The sequence below is a fragment of the Lytechinus variegatus genome, chromosome 19, assembly GCF_018143015.1.
Source record: "Lytechinus variegatus isolate NC3 chromosome 19, Lvar_3.0, whole genome shotgun sequence".
NCBI classification, from domain to species: Eukaryota; Metazoa; Echinodermata; class Echinoidea; order Temnopleuroida; family Toxopneustidae; genus Lytechinus; species Lytechinus variegatus.
The window spans coordinates 13,781,376-13,795,637 of NC_054758.1; the positions used below are offsets into that span (position 1 = coordinate 13,781,376).

At 37.8% G+C, this 14,262-nt stretch overlaps 1 protein-coding gene across 1 annotated transcript; it reads left to right on the forward strand.

Moving 5' to 3' along the window:
- The first annotated feature begins 4,398 nt into the window (after positions 1–4,398).
- Positions 4,399–12,069, forward strand: LOC121406012 (single-stranded DNA-binding protein, mitochondrial-like). The gene is made up of 7 exons (XM_041597012.1): positions 4,399–4,480; positions 6,452–6,507; positions 7,336–7,396; positions 7,976–8,107; positions 9,910–9,997; positions 10,576–10,664; positions 11,615–12,069. The coding sequence occupies exons 2-7, from the start codon at positions 6,484–6,486 to the stop codon at positions 11,659–11,661; spliced, it is 441 nt and encodes a 146-aa protein (XP_041452946.1). The 5' UTR covers positions 4,399–4,480; positions 6,452–6,483; the 3' UTR covers positions 11,662–12,069.
- The last annotated feature ends 2,193 nt before the right edge of the window (positions 12,070–14,262 follow it).

Here is a 14,262-nt window from a genome sequence, read left to right on the forward strand (position 1 = left end):
TCATTTCCTTCCGTTTTGATCTTATGCTGGTATTTCACATAAATTTTTTTTAAAAAGGGAACACTTTCACGAAGAGCTTTTAATTCTTAGAATAATTTATAACAAAATAATGTGATGTTTCATGAAATTATCGGCCACTCGATTAATACAGACAAAACAGGGGTAGAGAAAAGTTAAAGGGGGAGTCCACCCCAACAACAGAAAACAATTATTTGAATGAAAAAAAAAGATCAAACATGTTTAACAATGAAAATATCATCAAGAGCGAATGTTAATGAAAGAGTTCAAAGTTTCGTTTAATTCCACACAACAATCTTGGTACGTATGCAAAGGAGGAAACTGATGACGCCACCCACTCTTTATTTTGCATGATATTATAACAATCAGTGGCGTACCGTGGGTCACGGCATTGGGGGGGCACCAGCAAAAATTTCGGGTCACTTAGGGAGCGCGCGAAGCGCGCTCAGTTGTCAGGTATACTGACCTAATAGAGATATTTTAAGGACATGCAGTGCCATCAAACGAATATGTATCTCACTGATTAAATAATGCGAGCGCGAAGCGCGAGCTGAAAAATTTTGATATTGAGGGCTAAAAATTGACATTTTAAGCAAATTGTTTTGTAATCATGATACTTAACTGTCTCGTTAAACAAACAACGCGAGCGCGAAGCGCGAGCTAAAAGTTTTGTATATACTGACCCTAAACAAGGAATTTTTAAGGATTATATTTTAGAATCCATTAAGAGTATTAATATCTTACCATAGTCATCTAATGCTAGTGCCATCCTTTGCTGATTTTGTTAGAATTACATCTAAACACAGTCATGAAGCAACTTTTGTAGTCATGTAATCATGATTATCATACGTATCTTACTAATCAAATACTGCAAGCGCAAAAGCGCGAGCTGAACATTTAGGAAATATAGACCTGAAGAGGGGCAGTCTAAGGGTTGTTTGTAGGAATTCTCTAAGACCCTACGTATTTGACTAACCAAATGATGCGAGCGCGAAGCGCGAGCTGAAATTTTTGTATATATTGACCCCAAAACATGGATATTTTAAGGACTATAGTTACGAATCCATTAAGTCAGAGTATACATATCTCACCATAGTCATCTAATGCAAGTGCCAAGCGCTTGCTTATTTTCTTAGAATTACATCTAAACACATGGAGCACTTTTTGAAGTCATTGTAATCATGATTATCATACGCATCTCACTAATGAAATACTGCGAGCGCGAAGCGCGAGCTGAAAATCTAGGAAATTCAGACATGAAGAGGGGCATTCCAAGGCTTGTTTGTAGGAATTCACTAAGACCCCACGTATTTCACTAACCAAATGATGCGAGCGCGAAGCGCGAGCTAAAATTTTTTGATATTCAGATCAGAAAAATTGACATTTTAAGGACTGATTTTAGGAGTTCATGAAGAGCAGAAATCTCACCAATCCACTAATGCGAACGTTAGCACGGGCAGGAAATGTTTTATATTAAGACCTTAAAATAGGGCAATAACTTTCATTAGTCATGAAAGAGAAGAATATATCACTACTTAAAAAAATAATAACTCTAATTGCGAGGAAATATATCATTTTGTTGTATATTGATTTGAAAACGGGAGGCTTTAGTACAGCAGTTTTATATGTCTCGTTAAAAAGTCTATGCGAGCACCAGGAACAATGAAGACACAATTAAGCAAATAATGTTTCATAAAGTTGTGAAAAATGCTTCTTATGTTATATAACATAATATAACACTATGATAAACAACAATTTCTTCTTTCCCCTACTACGTTTCTTTTCCCTCTTTTCCTCCTTTTCCCCGTTTTTTTTTTTTTTTTGGCCAGCCGATTGGGGGGGCACGTGCCCCCCATGCCCCCCGTAGTTACGCCACTGTACTGATAACAATATGACACAGTTCAATGTGCTCCTTACTAATTATGATATTGTGAAACAGAGTTAGATTTCTCTCTGAACATGCCGGGGAATTATCATTGCTATAACCTACTGGTATTGTGATTTTGATGAATATGCCAAAGGAAAGCACGAAATCGTCACCCGAATTCGACCTCTTTGCAGTTGCAATCCTATTCATACTGTTATTCCAAGAATGTAATGCTTTCACATTTTAAATCATATCGGATTCATTTATGTGAATCAGGCTACCAGAACGACTGTGGCATTACTGGATAATCAGACAACAAGCGTCACGTATCTTATTTGAATAGTGCCACTGTGCCTATATGACAATAGTGACATAGTCTGCTATGCAGACTCTGAATGGCTCGTGAAGTGGGATCTGCAGCTCCAGTAGACCTAGTCTGCTATGCAGACTCCTTGAATCAGCTGTGATACACACACTGCAGATGGTGGGTCTACAGTTGTAGACTAATAGTGACACACGTAGGGCCTTTTCACACGTGAATCTTGAATCATCGTTGTAATGATTGCTATATATTGTAATCGTGACTGTGATTAGCGTTCGTGATTCTAATCCTGTTCTAGTTTCGTTTCACACGTCGAGCTAGATACTCGTCATTGGCCTTATTTTTCGCTGAAATCATCATTCAAATTATGATTGTTTTTTGCCGTGTGAAAAGGCTCTTATTCAGTTTGAATGATATCTATATGAATTGAAATAGCTAAGATGCCAATAAATTCTGTCTCCTGTGGCATAATAAAATATATAGCAAAAACTGATTTCGATAAAAAAAAAACTTTCAGACATTGATGACTGCAAAGCCATGCTCCCAGTTAATCATGGTATTTTCAGGAATCATGATTTTTTTTTAATCGCATCTCTCTCTCTCTCTCGCTTTCTATCGTTGCAAATCTAACTGCCAAAACGACTATGGAATTACTCATTACGTGTCTTATCTTATTTGAACAATGTTTCTTGAGTGTAGGAATGCAAATACCTATAGATTAGCCAATTGTGTCTACTGTTACGTAATAAAGTGATACGAATTGAATTTGATTAAAAGGAACCGGTCAAGGGAGTCAGCATTGCAAAGGGAAATGATGATTGTCCTTCCAATCAATGCAGGGAGCGCAGGAGCGGGGGGGGGGGCACTTTTCAAAACCGTGTACAAAAACGTAAAAATGAGGATTGTGATATTTTGCATGGTCAGCACCCCCACTTTTGGCTCAGCCCCCTCCCCCCGACTCTGAAAACCATTCCGCGGCCCCTGCAATGATCAGGTCTAGTGCACCGGGGGGGGGGGGGGGGGTAGGCGAACTCGAATTAGGACATTATGATAGGCCCTACCGTACGAGCAGCACCAAAGCACCAAAAAAGAAAATAGGGGGCTTTGGAACTTAAGTTTGGTCTTAAAATGGGGGTCTCGGAACCCATTCAACGATGGCTAAAAATGTAATGGTGTGCAATGAAACAATTTATTAAATTCTGTGTTTCGGAGCCTTGCATGCATTGGTCATGGCGTTTATAAATGCGCGATGAACCGATCAGCGGTCTCCAATAATATTTGCTAAATTTTGAAATAAATTGATGATGCTCGCGCTCTGGAACACAGATATTTGAAAATTTGGGTTTCGACCGCGACACATGACACCGCCCCCCCCCCCCAGGGGTGGTCATATCTTACTGCAAGCGTTGCTGGAAGTGAACTTGAACTGAGGGGATACTGATTCTCGTTTAGATTGATGCCACTGTCTTTGGCACCCTTTAGCAATGATATTTTTTCAATTCATATTCGAAATTTGTTCCTACTTACTGTCAGTTGATTTGAAATGAAGAAGAAGAATAAAATCAATCAATCAATCAATCAGTCAGTCAGTCAGTCAGTCAGTCAGTCAGTCAGTCAGTCAGTCAGTCAGTCAGTCAGTCAATCAATCAATCAATCAATCAATCAATCAATCAATCAATCAATCAATCAATCACTAAACTATCATTTTTATAACACGTCCCTCATTAAACTTATGACCGCCAAAACCGGGGGCGTGTCCAAAGAACCCCAACAAAGAAAAACTTAGCACATTCATTGGGTGATTTCAAGTACGGTGTTGGCCTCAGTGTTGGTGTTGAAATTTTGATTGCTTCCCCTATCTCCAAAACTTATTCAGAGGTTGTAAACTGATCCAGATCACATTCTTGACATCTCAACAAATAGTGAGTGACTTTTCGGGACCATTTTCATTTAATGTTTGGTTTTATAATCGTATGAAAATTGACCTAACACCAACACCAAAAGGTCAACACTGAACTTGAAATCACCCAATGGATTATGCAATGAGCGAGGCGCGTTGCTATGTCAGTGCATAAATTGCATGGTATACCAGGCTCATCATTTGAGCCCTTCAGATGCTTCCGAATCACTGAAGCTAGCTATAAGTTAGAGCTGCCAGCTGGAATGCCTCAAATATTTGTCTCCCTCTAGAGTTCAACGTATCTGCCGACTAGCAGAAGACAATCGCGTGCAAAATTGAAAGACTATTTTTTCGAATTGCGATCATATCTCAGGTATGTTGACTCAGACTGAGACACCATTAGGCTTAGGAAGCTTTCAAGTTTTTGAAGCAAAGGGAACAGTATTTGAATGTAATCATGTATTGATGAGATCAGTTGGGATAAGATGGAATGTTGATGCAGTGTTCGATTGATGGGGCATGCCCCACATACTCATATTTGTGTTTGTCATTGAACAATGGCATGCGAGTGGCCTGGCTTACCCATGGGTTCATATCATCTCGCGTGCGAAGGAATATCAGTCATACGCACGCGACACACACGACACTTCCAAAATACAGTGGGCTTTTGCCCACATAAAACATCATGTATGATTTGGTATTCCACATCCTGCTATGACACTTACCGAATCATTTAGATCCTTCCGTGACTTCTTGAAGTTTCTTTCTAAAAATATGTATATTTTCTTGATCTTTAGTGAAGATTTCACGGAGATAGAAATCAGTCAGCGTGGATATCAATTTTCTCCTGAAGAGGGCGCGCGATTTATATTCATATCAAAGACATGACCATGACGACAAGGGAAAGAATAGGCACCTACACTATTTTACACGCATATCGACGCAAGGCATTACGCAAAGTCTGTGAAGTGTCCAATCTTTTCATTGTATAGACTTTGGTATACCGTATACGTATTATTGACGTTCGTCAAAGCTTGTACTGCTGGTTTCTTTCCAGGCACGTATATTATTTTCATTTTTTTTTATCAGTCATCTTTTTAAATTAATTGCAAATAAGTGTTATCATCACCAATAATAATCTTTAATTATGTTTTTGAAGGTATTTCATTCATTGCTGCCCATAATTAGTAAATAAATCATAAGGATTGCGCATTCAAAGAATTTAGATACAGTTATAAAATTACCGAGGAGCTGAATCAAGGTTGTGAAATTATTAGCGCCACCAACAGGCTTCCTTGTTATTCCGTGGAAGAGACAAGTGAAGCCACTTTCGAGGCCGAGGTAAGCGAAATTTGTTTTTTTTTAATGATTATTATTTTATTATTATTTTCATATTCAATAAACTATTGCTACTTTCCGGCAAGAGCCCCGGTGCGTAGCGAGAAGGAGTTTCGGCAAATATTACTTCAGCAATGAAGCGATGTTTGCCGACTACTTCGAAATCCAGGGTCAAACACGGTCTATTGTACGAGGTTAGTACATACTAACCTCGTACAATGTGTGAGTGGGCCTGGCTGCTAAAACAAATGTAGATACAGTAGTATTCAGTATGATTTAGTCCAAGCCAGCGCTTTGCCAAAAGCTGTTTAATCTACCATGTCTATCGTAAGTCAATCGGGGGGGGGGGGGGCAAAATCCCCCCTAACAGTTACCATTTTGGTCTTTTTATGATGGAGAAAAATACATCATTCACAATCAAAATGATGTAATTAGATCTACATGTACTTTGGACTACATGACCTTACATTTTTGGGTGAAAATCTTTTTTTTTTTTGCTTGTCAATTTTTTTGGGTTATGACCTTACATTTTGGGTGACAACATTTTTTTTTTCGCTTGTCAAAGATTCCAATTTCCAGCCCCGGGTCCCCCTACCTTTGGGGACAGATTTCCGCCCTGTCAACAGTGACGATGATGATGTCAATGATGATGATGCTTGATGTTGATGATGATGATGATGTTGCATGATGATGATGATGTGTTGCATGATGATGATGGTGACAATGATAATGATGTTGTATGATGATGATGATGGTGATGACGATGATAACGATGTTGATGACAATGATGTTGCATGATGATCTTGCATGATGATGATGATTTTGATGTTGATGAAGATGGTGATGATGGTGATGATTATGGTTATGATGATGATGTTGATGATGATAATAGTGATGGTGGTGATGATGATCGTCACTGTCGCCATGTAGGGGTCTTCATTATAAACCGCCACAAATGATGAAAATATGAAATATTAAGTTTACTTCCTTCTTTTCATTATTGCAGGCTTGTATTATTGAGTTACTACTTCCTTCAGAATGTTCAGATCAAAACTTCTTAGGGTAAGTAAGAAAGATCAACATTGTTGATAAAAGCAATCTATTTCAAGCTTGTAGGGATGGTGTGAAAGATGGAATGGAGGGATGCAAGTGTGATGTGAAAATTGAAAAGGAGGAGAGCAGTTAGTAGAAATAGAAAAATTTTAAGCATCATGGCAAGAGATGAGAGAGTCCTAAGAAACTTTAAGGCAATCCTATGGACATAATACCTATACAATGTACAAAGAAACTGGTATGAAGTCTTTGGATTTACAAGAAAGGGGTGTAGGGGTTAGGTTGCTCAGTAGGGCCTCATAATGTATCTTTTAATTGTCATGAAAAGTTTGAATCCAAAATATAGTTTTTTTTTCTGAGTACATAGTCTTCTTTCTCCAGCATTGGCAAATGAACTCCAGGTAAATTATGGCACAAACAAACTCCAGTTAAATTATGAAGCTTAAAAGTTCAAGATAAACTTAATGAAACATACATTGTCTAGCGGGGAATAAACTTACCCAGGCTCTCATGCCTGTTTTTCCCCAAATGGTTCAAAAAAACCCTGGAAAATCACATTTTTTTTTCAAATATAGCCAATAAGTTGTGAAGAGTAGCCCTGGAAGTAAAAATATAGATATATTTTGCCATTGTACAGATTAGCCATATCAAAACTAATTGTAACAATGGAAAAAAGAGATGTAAATTCTTTGATGATTACATGTATGTTCACCAGTGTTTCACTTCAAGTCTTCATCAAATCTGTGAATGTGAGAATATTCTCTTCGTTCTCCATCTCTATTTTTCTCTTTTTGTCTTTTATACTACTGGTATTTCTCTTTTATCAAATTATCATAGGTTTGTTTCACTGCCGTTCAGAATGGACAGTGCAGACAGATACAGCAGAAGGCAGAGAGGAGTGAGTTTACTAGGTTTTGAATAAATAGATACATAGGATCATTCCTCATATAAAATTATAAACAGCAGTCAAAATTTTGTATGGAATTGGTTTTAAGGACTTTGTGGATTTCCAGGTAATTTTATTCATTTAAAAATTCTAGTAATCGTCTTCCCTTCTCCTTCTCCTGTTAGTTATTTTTTGATCATGGCCATCATCACCATCATCATCATCATCATCATCATCAAATCATTATCGTCATCATCATCGTCATCATCATCATCTTCTTCTTCATCACCATCATCACCACTTTCATCATCATCACCATCATCATCAAATCATTATTGTCATCATCATCCTCATCATCATCACCATCATCATCATCATCTTCATCATCATCATCATCATCATCACCATCATCATCGTCATCATCATAGCTGCAAAGAATTTTATTTGTGTAATTTTAGGGGTGATTTAGGCTGTCTTAAGGGCAAAATCACCTGTGGCCCTCATGTACAGTATTTCCTACGCTAACAAAAATACATATTTTTTATATGATGTGGGTACTCATCATCATCTCTCTATCTCATATCTGTCCAGGCGTCAACCAAGTTACTCTGCTAGGTAGGGTTGGGCGAGATGTAGAGCTGAGAGGAAGCGATGAGCACCCCATGGCATCGTTCTCCTTAGCAACCAGTGAAAACATCAGGAGTAAACATCCAGATGAAACAGGTATTCATGGGCAGGGGCGGATCCAGGATTTTCAAAAAGGGGGAGGGGGCACATTTTCCGGAGGAAATTTTGACAAAAGAAAGGTCCTCACTTGTGTTTGGACGACATATTCCTATTAAAAATATATGCTGTGACGTTCAAAAGGGGAGACACATTTGGGTAATTATGGCATATTTACATAAAAATTTTGATTATGCCTCTCAAAGGGGGGGGGGCACACATCTGACCAATGCCTGGATCTGACAGTGTTCATGGGAGATAATAGAGAGTTTCAGGGGCAGTGAACGAGAACGGCGTCGCAGTCGTCTGTTCAAGTGTACATCGTTGTCTACCCTTGTTCACTACAGATGCGAATATTTTAGATTTCACTCGACTTGTACGTGTATGTACGTCCACATGAAACAGCGTGATAACCAGCGGGTCATGACACTCTGCCCGATCCGGGTAATGCGAAGGTGCAACTTGTGCACACTTGCCCTTTAACTTGCTTTGATTCCTTTTTATACTAGTTAGGATATATATCGATATATATTTTGGAGATCAGAAAGCAATTTCAAGTATGATAAACATAATGCATCATACGACTTACATTAATTTTGTGAAAAGTCACTGAAAACTGTGTTTTGATAGGGAAATGTTGATCTTCACGCTGAGCTTTAGCAGTGAAAATGATGTCACGTGCACATCGACTATGATTTAGGAGAACCGCAGAATGGATGTGGCGAGGTTCTCGATTCTGATAGTGGACGTTTGTGAGGACCTGAGGCATATGGCAGGCCAAAAAATGACGTCATCTCGTACCATTCGTCTATGTTGATGTACGTTTCTAAAAGTGCTCCGTATTCAAGCAAGTAATCACTGTTGGTGAAGGTGATGGGCAAACTATCATGTTCTTTAAGGCAAGCTGGATGTAGCTCTGGGTCCCGTGACAAAAAGGTTAGCAATTAATTGTACACTTGCTTTTCACGATTGATTGTACATTGCAGTCAATGCAATCAATCGTAGAAAAATGTTCTACGATCATTGCTAAGCTTTGTGTTACGGGCCCAGGAAGGTGAAGCTGGGGAGAGATAGCGAGTATATTTAGCCCGCTGAGGAAGTGATAGCTTGCCTCATTGGAAATCAATATGTGATTATATGCGTTATTTAGAATCATAATAAAAAAGTAACCAAGATTCATACTTCTCCACAAGAAAGAATTTTATTTTCAAAAATTAATAATTCCTTTAGAAGTCACTCGACTTGATGATTGCTTAAAGCATGTATGTAAACTGCGTGCAAGCATCAAGGATCTTGCTCAAGAAAGATACTTGAAACCTTACAAGGGAATTTTAGCGTCACTTAGGACATCTTTTTCTAGCAATTGCACACATACATGTACTGTAGTTGACAAAACTTAATCTCCTTTAAACAATTCCAATATTTATTTTCAATGTCATGTATGGAAATCCTTTTGAAGCAAAACAAACCTTCCATCTAGGCCATTATGTTTTTGTTTCTCTTTTACTTGCTAAGGATATTTAAGGTTATGGCCTTAGCGTGGTGTAGCAGCTCGGGCTCTCGCGATGCAATCAGAGGGTCGTGTGTTCGAATCACAACGCGGCCTAACGTCCTTTGGCAAGGCGTCAATCCACACTTTGACACTCTCCACCCAGGTGTTAAATGGGTACTCTTGTTCGAATGCTCCCCAGGGAGAAAGTGAATACATCGTGTGTGGGCAGCCATAATGACTGGGGTAATAATAATTGCATTTTAAAGTGCTTAGAAACAAAGTTTAACAAGCGTTATCAATTTTTTTTCAGGTGAATTTACTCAAAAGACCAGTTGGCACCGTGTGTGCGTCTTTAGACCTGGACTTGTGGACATTGTCTATACATACTGCAAGAAAGGGTAAAGTATCTGACTGACAAGGTATTGAATAGTCTGCTGTGCAAACCCTTCACTCGAGTAAAGGGTCTGAATTGCAGCCTACTCATGAATTGAAACAGCAAGTTTCAATCAGGGTCTGTGCCTGCAGACTAGGTATTGAAAAGGGGGGGGGGATACCAGGGTATTAAGGTGATCTGGGAGCTAAATTCGTTGTTTGAATATATTAATCCTGTTTCTTCTTTACTCCTTGTTTTGCCTCAATGTAATGTTCTTCAGCTCTTCAAGACAACCTCGACTTCGGGGTAGAATGTGTGTCTTTGGCCTTGCCCTTTGTGGGGGGGGGGGGGGGGGGCTTACTTTCTTCATTATTCCTTCTTCCTTGTACTTCGTCAGTGTTGTGCTCTTCAAATCGAACTATTAAAGCCTAAGGCCTCAATATGTGTCTTTGAACCAGTGATTGACCAATTTCGAACATGGCCAACTTGTTCATAGATGGGCCTTCAAGATATGGTAACGAAAGCTGTTTTTCTTAATGCAGGATCTTTTTTGGAACTAATTTATTTGGAGCTAATATGTGTTTTTTTTACATCCTTCTGCAGTGACAGGCTGTTTGTAACAGGAAAGTTAGACTACAGTGAGTACACAAACAATGATGGAATCAAAGTTTATCAGACAAGCATCATTGCAGGTAATTTTTTCAGATTGAATAAGTGGTGGGGGTAGAGGTTTCAAAAAAGGGTAACGTCTGAATATCTGAATTCCTACTCTAAAGTCAGATTTCAGTATCAACACATACAAAATATTAAACTTGCAATTTCATTGAATAGTATGAACTTTCCCATGTCCTTTTAGCATAATATGATTTATGCGAAAATGTGAATATGTACTTGTATGTCCAACAGGGAATTTGAATGTGATATTTTAGTCACAATTAAATTATTTTTAAACAACCTGGTACCCTTTCCTTAAGCTGATCATATTGTCCCGGGGAAACAAAAATACACCGAGGGTGGGGGGGGGGGGGCGGTGCTCAAAAAGAAGCTCTGGAAAATTTAATTTTGTAGACACAACTTTTTAACAGCCCACTGGTGATGTTTTTATTTTAACACTTCAGGGGCTCATCTTACAAAGAGCTGTGAATGATCCAATACAAAAGAGGGTTGTTACTTAGTTCTTTCCAAGTTGTCATCAGATTCAAATTCTTTTAATTTTGTAGACACAACTTTTTAACAGCCCACTGGTGATGTTTTCATTTTTAACACTTCAGGGGCTCGTCTTACAAAGAGTTGTGAATGAATCACTCGTAACTATGGAAAGCCAGCAAAGTCAACATATAAAATGCATGTTTGTTCTAGATATCAATGTACATCCATAAATTAATTGATTTCTTGACAATTTGGTGTGTTCTTGTTCGTTTACAAAGGACATTTTGCAAATTTCCTGGATAAAAAATTATGACACTGATGGATTTCAATAGAGTTACGATTGATTTGATTAAAAATAACTCTTTGTAAAACAGGGCCCTGGTATTGGAATAAGCCCTTTTCAAGGCTTGAAAATTAGAATTTTAGCTCATTATAAACTTGTCTGGCCTTCATTACCTGTGCTCAACCAATCTTTCATTTTCTTTTTTGACAGACGATGTGATCTTCCTGAACAGTGAAAACAGGAGAGATGGCTACTGAACAGAAGAGGATTTGATCAAGAATATGCTTGCCTGATGAGGCGCCAATATGGCTTGCTGCACTGACTAAGAATGAACTTTGAAATAAGCAAGGATCATCGTGCAGTATGGTAAATGTATGCTGTAGTTAAGGATGGAGATGGCCTATTGCGAAAAGTGAGAGTCGCACCTTTGTCCGAAGGAAGGGATCCTGCCTGGGTCAGCTTAAGACCGTGGGATGAGCCCTAGTAAGCATAATCACTGCGATTATGTGTTTAAAACCATACTTGCAATTAACTTAATCATGACTTGTCAAATTTAATACTTTGTAAAACAACCCCCAAACTTTTGTTTATGAAACTGTAAGTTTGCATTGGACAAGTCTATGTGACAACCATGAAGCTGTGGTAATAATAACATTACCATGTTGAGAAGGGCCCGCTGGGAGAACAGTTTTCAGAACTGAAGTGGCTACCCTGGGTAAAATAAAGGACATTGTTGTTATTATATGGGGGCTTTTCCACGGTTATGGGAATTAAGTAGGGGTACTGGGGCTGAATCACCCCAAGATTTGCATGGGGAAGCTTGTCAAATTTTTCTTTCAAACCAGCACCCCTTATTAAAAAAAAATTGTTCCCATGGCTGTGGGCTTTACATACATATATGTAGATGTTCAAATATATATATGTATATATATATATATATATATATATACGCACAACCTCACATCAGTGACTCAAGCATCGGAAAAAAATATATCAAACGATCAATCATTATACAATCAATCAACCATTACACTAATCTACCAATCACTCAGTCAATCATTATACATATCAATCATTCAATGAGCATACTAATCTAATACTAACATAGGACATAGAATAATTCAATCATTTTATCTATCAGTCAATCATTTTATCTGTCAATCAATCAATCATTCTATCAATTATAATAATAATTAGACTTATATCACGCCAAATCCACTCTGTAGAATGCTCAAGGCGCTTTTTAGGAAATTATAAATGAAGTTAAGAAGAATTGAACAGAAACGTTTTGAGGTAATTTTTGAAAGTTTCAGAAGTCAAGCACTGTTTGATGTTATGAGGGAGGCTATTCCATAGCTTAGAGGATCAATCAATCTATGAACAAATCAATGAATGAATCAATCAATGTATCAATGAATGAATGAATCATACAATCAATCAATCAACCAATCAGTTTGTCAATTATTAAATCAATCAATTAATTAATAAATCAATCATTATACACAACAATCCCTCAATCAACCATTCATTGCATATTCTAATCGATCAATCAAATAGAAAATGATAATTTCTTACAAGTGAGAACTATTAGTCCCAAGATAGTTTAATGAGGTTACCAATCACAAAAAGGCAAGTTTGGCCTTCTTAAAGTACACATATAAACCGATCAAGAGTTGAAATTTCTCTTTGTATTTTACAGGATACAAAACTTGAGCACTGAAACATTTTTCAGGTTTTGTTACAAGCTGGTTACGATAAAGCAATGTTGTGCAAATGAACATTTGACCAAGTTTGTAAACATATTCATTAATTTTCTTAACATTGTACTGCTTCTCCATGTTCTTAATTATCGTAATTAACCATTGTTAAAGAACAGACATTTCATGTACAAAAAACAGATTTTGGGTTCTTGGTATATTTGTGGGAGGACTGATAATATTTTGTCTCCTTCACTCAAACAATGATCATTCCTCGGCTGTTATAACCAAGATATTTGGTGTACAAAGGTTAACTATTTTTATCATAAGTTGAGTAGTTTGTTTCTCAGAGAATTGAGCAGTGTTCATGGCCATCTTATTTGTTCATTGGAAAAGAAATGGAAAAATATAATTTTTAGATTTAAGTTTCCTTCTTGATTTCTTTACACTTTGGCTTTACAGGTACATGTAGAGTGGCCATCCAAGTCAGCATATTTTCATCTCTATCCCCCCCCTTCCCGGACAAAAGAATGCATTCGTCTGTCCATGGTGGGGGAAAAGAGGTGTATGATGAAAATTGGCTCAGTGTATTACAAGGCCATAGAAAGTTTCAGGAGGTTGTTTGTGATGTTACGCAAGCGCATGACTGGAACCTGTTTCTAGGTGCTAAGTCAGTTACTTAGGGTTAAATCATGTGGAATAAGAAAGGCTCACCAGTCAGGTCATTCGTAACATATGAACAACTTCATGAAACACCCACTCAATTTTACCTTGGTGAGTATTTCATAAAACTGTCGATTTTGAATGACAGTAGGCAAGACTGGTGGTCCTTTCTTGTTAGATATGATACATCCCTGCGCAGCTGATTTAGCAGCTAAGAACTGGGGGATGTTTCACAAAGATTGAAGTATAACTTAGAGTTGCACTTAAATACCGAGTTGCATGACCGCATTGGTCAGATCATGCGAAGAGGACGCGCACTACTGCGAATTGATCAATAAGATCGCGCGTTGCATATCATGTATGCATCTGCATTTAAGTGCGATTTGAGTCATACTTAAATCTTTGTGAAATTCCCCCCAGGTTCCATTTGTTCGTTAAGTTTGAATGTTGATAGAAAAGAAAATCATTGCACAGTCTAGATATATCTTTTAAATTGTT